This window comes from Notolepis coatsorum (genome assembly GCF_963971535.1).
Source record: "Notolepis coatsorum genome assembly, chromosome: 4".
Lineage (NCBI taxonomy): Eukaryota > Metazoa > Chordata > Actinopteri > Aulopiformes > Paralepididae > Notolepis > Notolepis coatsorum.
Genome location: NC_140168.1, coordinates 116,898,273 through 116,903,152, shown reverse-complemented (window position 1 = coordinate 116,903,152; position 4,880 = coordinate 116,898,273). Strand labels below are relative to the sequence as shown.

General features: G+C 47.5%; 1 protein-coding gene across 1 annotated transcript in view; it reads right to left on the bottom strand.

Moving 5' to 3' along the window:
- Window positions 1–307: 307 nt before the first annotated feature.
- LOC311226666 (man(5)GlcNAc(2)-PP-dolichol translocation protein RFT1-like) overlaps window positions 308–4,880 on the bottom strand; it is a gene marked incomplete at both ends in the record, with an annotated part of 95,181 nt that continues 90,608 nt past the window's right edge. The window contains 2 exons of the mRNA XM_084312081.1: window positions 308–472; window positions 3,672–3,921. Coding sequence (XP_084168207.1) covers window positions 308–472; window positions 3,672–3,921 — 415 coding nt within the window. The remainder of the gene's footprint in view (window positions 473–3,671; window positions 3,922–4,880) is intronic.

Genomic DNA, 4,880 nt, shown 5'->3' with positions numbered 1-4,880 from the left:
TTGAGTGCTACAGTGTAGGTTAGTTTATTAGGACAAGTGCATGACAGTAAGGTTAGTTAGGGTTAGATTTTTTTTTCTTTTTTCAGATAATGGTTGAAGAAGTGCGTCTTTAGTCGACGGCGAAAGATTGGACGGGATTCGGCTGTCCTACACACACACGCACACACACACAAAGTTCATTGCACCAATTGTCCTCCGTCTACTTTGAGACATAACCCTAAAAGTATCCAACATTGTCCTCCAGGTCAACAGTGTCTCCAGTGTCTCCACTGTTTGAAGGACCCACTTGTCCGTCTTCCACAGGGATTTAAGCTTGTTTCTTGGTGTATCGAGGCAACAGCTGAGTCCTCACAAACTGGACGAGCTGGGTCTCCGTCAGCAGGACGGTGAGGAGGACACAGAGGAGACACACCGCACCCACAGCCACGTGGACCAGTCTCAGCAGCCACCCACTGTCGTAACAGAACAGACCCTGAGACAGGAGACAGAGAGGAGACAGGAGACGTACAGGAGACAGAGACAGGAGACAGAGTAGAGACAGGAGACAGAGACAGGAGACAGAGTAGAGACAGGAGACAGAGACAGGAGACAGAGTAGAGACAGGAGACAGAGACAGGAGACAGGAGACAGGAGACAGAGAGGAGACAGGAGACAGAGTAGAGACAGAGACAGGAGACAGAGACATGAGACAGAGAGGAGACAGGAGACGTACAGGAGACAGGAGACAGAGACAGAGACAGGAGACAGAGTAGAGACAGAGACAGGAGACAGAGACATGAGACAGAGTAGAGACAGACAGGAGACAGAGACAGAGTAGAGACAGAGACAGAGTAGAGACAGAGACAGGAGACAGAGACATGAGACAGAGTAGAGACAGAGACAGGAGACAGAGACAGAGTAGAGACAGAGACAGGAGACAGAGTAGAGACAGAGACAGGAGACAGAGACAGAGTAGAGACAGAGACAGAGACAGGAGACAGAGACATGAGACAGAGACAGGAGACAGAGACATGAGACAGGAGACAGAGACATGAGACAGAGACAGGAGACAGAGACATGAGACATGAGACAGGAGACAGAGACAGGAGACAGACAGGAGACAGAGACAGGAGACAGAGACAAGAGACAGGAGACAAAGTAGAGACAGAGACAGGAGACAGAGACATGAGACAGAGACAGGAGACAAGAGACAGGAGACAAAGTAGAGACAGAGACAGAGACATGAGACAGAGACAGGAGACAGAGACAGGAGACAGAGACATGAGACATGAGACAGAGACAGGAGACAGAGACAGGAGACAGAGACAGAGACATGAGACAGGAGACAGGAGACAGAGACAGGAGACAGAGACAGAGACAGAGACAGAGACAGAGACAGGAGACAGGAGACAGAGACAGGAGACAGAGACAGGAGACAGAGACAGAGACATGAGACAGGAGACAGAGACAGGAGACAGAGACAGAGACAGAGACATGAGACAGGAGACAGAGACAGGAGACAGAGACAGAGACAGAGACAGGAGACAGGAGACAGGAGACAGAGATAGGAAGAAAATCGTCAATCAATCTCTAGCATATATGATGAAGATGGCTCTTTGATTTGTGATCAACTTCAAATCAATCAAGCATTCACAAAATGTTATAGCACACTGTATAAATCAGAATGTTGTACGAGTGAAGAGGAAATGGAAAACATTTTCAGAGATATAAATCTCCCAACCCTCTCTGAAGAAGAAAGGGAATCACTGGATGCACCTATCCTGGAAAATTAAATTAAATCGGCTATCAAATCCCTCTCAACCGGTAAAAGGCCGGGTGATGATGGCTATACAAGTGAATTTCTTAAGTGTTTCCAAGTCACTCTTACACCACTTCTAATATTGCTGTTTAATGATATAGTGGCCAATCAATCCATGTCGCTAACCATGTGGCAAGCTACTATTTCATTGATTCAAAAACCTGGCAAGGATCACTTGCAAATGTGTAATTTCAGACCTTTGAGTATTTTAAATAATGATTATAAGTTGTTTGCGAAGGTCCTTGCAGGGCGATTGGAAAATGTTATAGCCTCATTGATTCATATTGATCAGGCCGGCTTTGTACAGGGTCGCCTAGCTTCAAATAACATGAGGAGGCTAATGCATGTTATGTCAAGGGCGGGGGCCTCCCAGCATCCAGCGATAGCAATATCACTGGATGCTGAGAAAGCCTTTGATCGAGTGGAGTGGAAATATCTGTTTTATGTACTTCCTAAATACGGTTTTGGACCGGTTGTCATGAACTGGATAAAGGCACTTTACCATGAACCGGTTACGTCAGTCAGAACAAATGGTATAAGGTCTAATCCATTCCATCTCTATCGATCTACCCGCCAAGGATATCCGGTTTCACCGCACATTTTTATTCTTTCCCTCGAACCACTTGCCTGTGCTATACGTGCTCATAAGGAAATCAGGGGTATTCGTATTGGTAGTTGTGCGTATAAGGCCAGCCTGTTTGCTGATGACATATTATTAACACTAACAAATCCTAGCCATTCCATCTCTCAAGTGCTAAAGCTTATAGATACATTTGGTAATTTTTCGGGCTATAAAGTGAATTATAGTAAAAGTGATGTTATTCCACTTAACAACCTAACTTTTCAATCACATCTGGGTTTTGCTCCTTTCAATTGGAAGCCAAAAGGAATTAAATACCTGGGAATTAAAATCCGATCTCCCATTGAAAAAATGGTTGAGGGGGCGGCTAGGTGGTGCAGTGGGCAAGGCGCTCGCCACCGACGCAGGAGATGCTGGGTTCGAGCCCAGCGCTCGGCGTTGCTACCAGCTTGGCTGGTCGTTCATACTAATACAATTGGCAGTATTAGGGGGTGGGAAACTGGTGGGTGGGGATTGGACGTTGTGGACAGCACCTCCTACAGGTCGGTTGGTGCGCCTGCGGGTCAGAATCAGGAAGCGACGGGGGCGGCGTGTCCCGCCCACGCAGACCCTCGACGCTGAGAGATGGCGCTGTGCAGGTGAAAAGATGCGACGGCTGCCTCCTCGAGTACCGGAGGGGACACGTGATGCAAGGCTTCGTCCACATTGCAGCCAGCTTGTGGGAGGCATGGCCTAACAACGTTCGAGACAGGGGAGGGTAGAATTGGACGATACGAAATTGGGGACGGGAGAAAAATAAAAAAAATGGGGAGAAAAGGTAGATAAAAAAAACATTGAAAGAGATAGATCTTTGTTATGTTCTTCTATAATTTGTTCTTCAAGCCATTCCCAGCTGCCAATCTGTCTCACACTATTGTAAGCCTACTGCAAGGGGTATCTTCAGTTATTTACCTAGGATTTGACTTGATTCAACAACAAAGCAGTCGGAGCAATGGCAAATCAAAAACGGTCGAAATTGTAGTTATTTGAAGTTTGGATTATTTTTTTCACGACTGAGGTAGGTAAATAAAAAAATTTGAGACTAAAGTACCGAAAAAAGATACCGTTGGGTACCGGTATCGATTCACAGGTACTTGAACCTGGGTACCGTATCGGTTCAAATGTGAAAGGTACCCATCCCTAGCGGTGAGGAGGGCCCCCTGACCCCTGACCCCTGACCCTGAAGACACAGACCTCAGAGAGGGCGGTGAGGAGGGCCCCCTAACCCTGACCCCTGACCCTGAAGACACAGACCTCAGAGAGGGCGGTGAGGAGGGCGCTCAGGCCCAGCGCCAGCAGCAGGACGGGGGAGGGACGCAGGCTCCTCAGGGGCCTCCAGGGGCTGCGGTGGAAGTAGTGCTGGATGTAGAGCAGGCTGTGCAGGATGCGGAGGCCCATGTTGAGACAGTTGGCCAGGATGAAGCCCACGCTGCCAGCCCAGGCCGTCAGCGCGTAGGAGAGGAGCAGGAAGGAGGCGGACAGGGCCAGCATCACCAGGTTATACCTGCAGGGGTCAGAGGTCAGGGGCCAGCATCACCAGGTTATACCTGCAGGGAGAACAGGGGCCAGCATCACCAGGTTATACCTGCAGGGAGAACAGGGGTCAGGGGTCAGCATCACCAGGTTATACCTGCAGGGAGAACAGGGGTCAGCATCACCAGGTTATACCTGCAGGGAGAACAGGGGTCAGGGGCCAGCATCACCAGGTTATACCTGCAGGGAGAACAGGGGTCAGGGGTCAGCATCACCAGGTTATACCTGCAGGGAGAACAGGGGTCAGCATCACCAGGTTATACCTGCAGGGAGAACAGGGGTCAGGGGTCAGCATCACCAGGTTATACCTGTAGGGAGAACAGGGGTCAGCATCACCAGGTTATACCTGCAGGGAGAACAGGGCCGCTTAAAACACAGGTGTGCGTGTGTGTGTGTGTGTGTGTGTGTGTGTGTGTGCGTGTGTGTGTGTGTGTGTGTGTGTGTGTGTGTGTGTGAGTGTGTGTGTGTGTGTGTGTGTGTGAGTGTGTGTGTGTGTGTCTGTGTGTGTGTTTAAGTTTAAGTTTATTTGGATCCCCATTAGCCACAGCAGTGCTGGGGCTATTCTTCCTGGGGTCCATAACACGTACAATACAGTTACAGACTTATACACATTCACATGTCATACAGACAATTAAAACGACAATAAAAACTCCTAATCAAATTCATAATACAATACAACAATATATACGCCTTATAAATTCATAATACAATACAATAATACCTACCGGTACTCATAATGAATTCATAATACAATACACTACTATTTAGCTTTTACATACATTATCTATGTTCATATCAGCCAATTATACAATCTTTTAATAATATATCCCTATCAGACACATGCCTTTTCATCTATATATATACCTATCTCTTTATCAGACACATACATTTTCATTTACGTACACACTATCTATTAGATAATGTCAATTT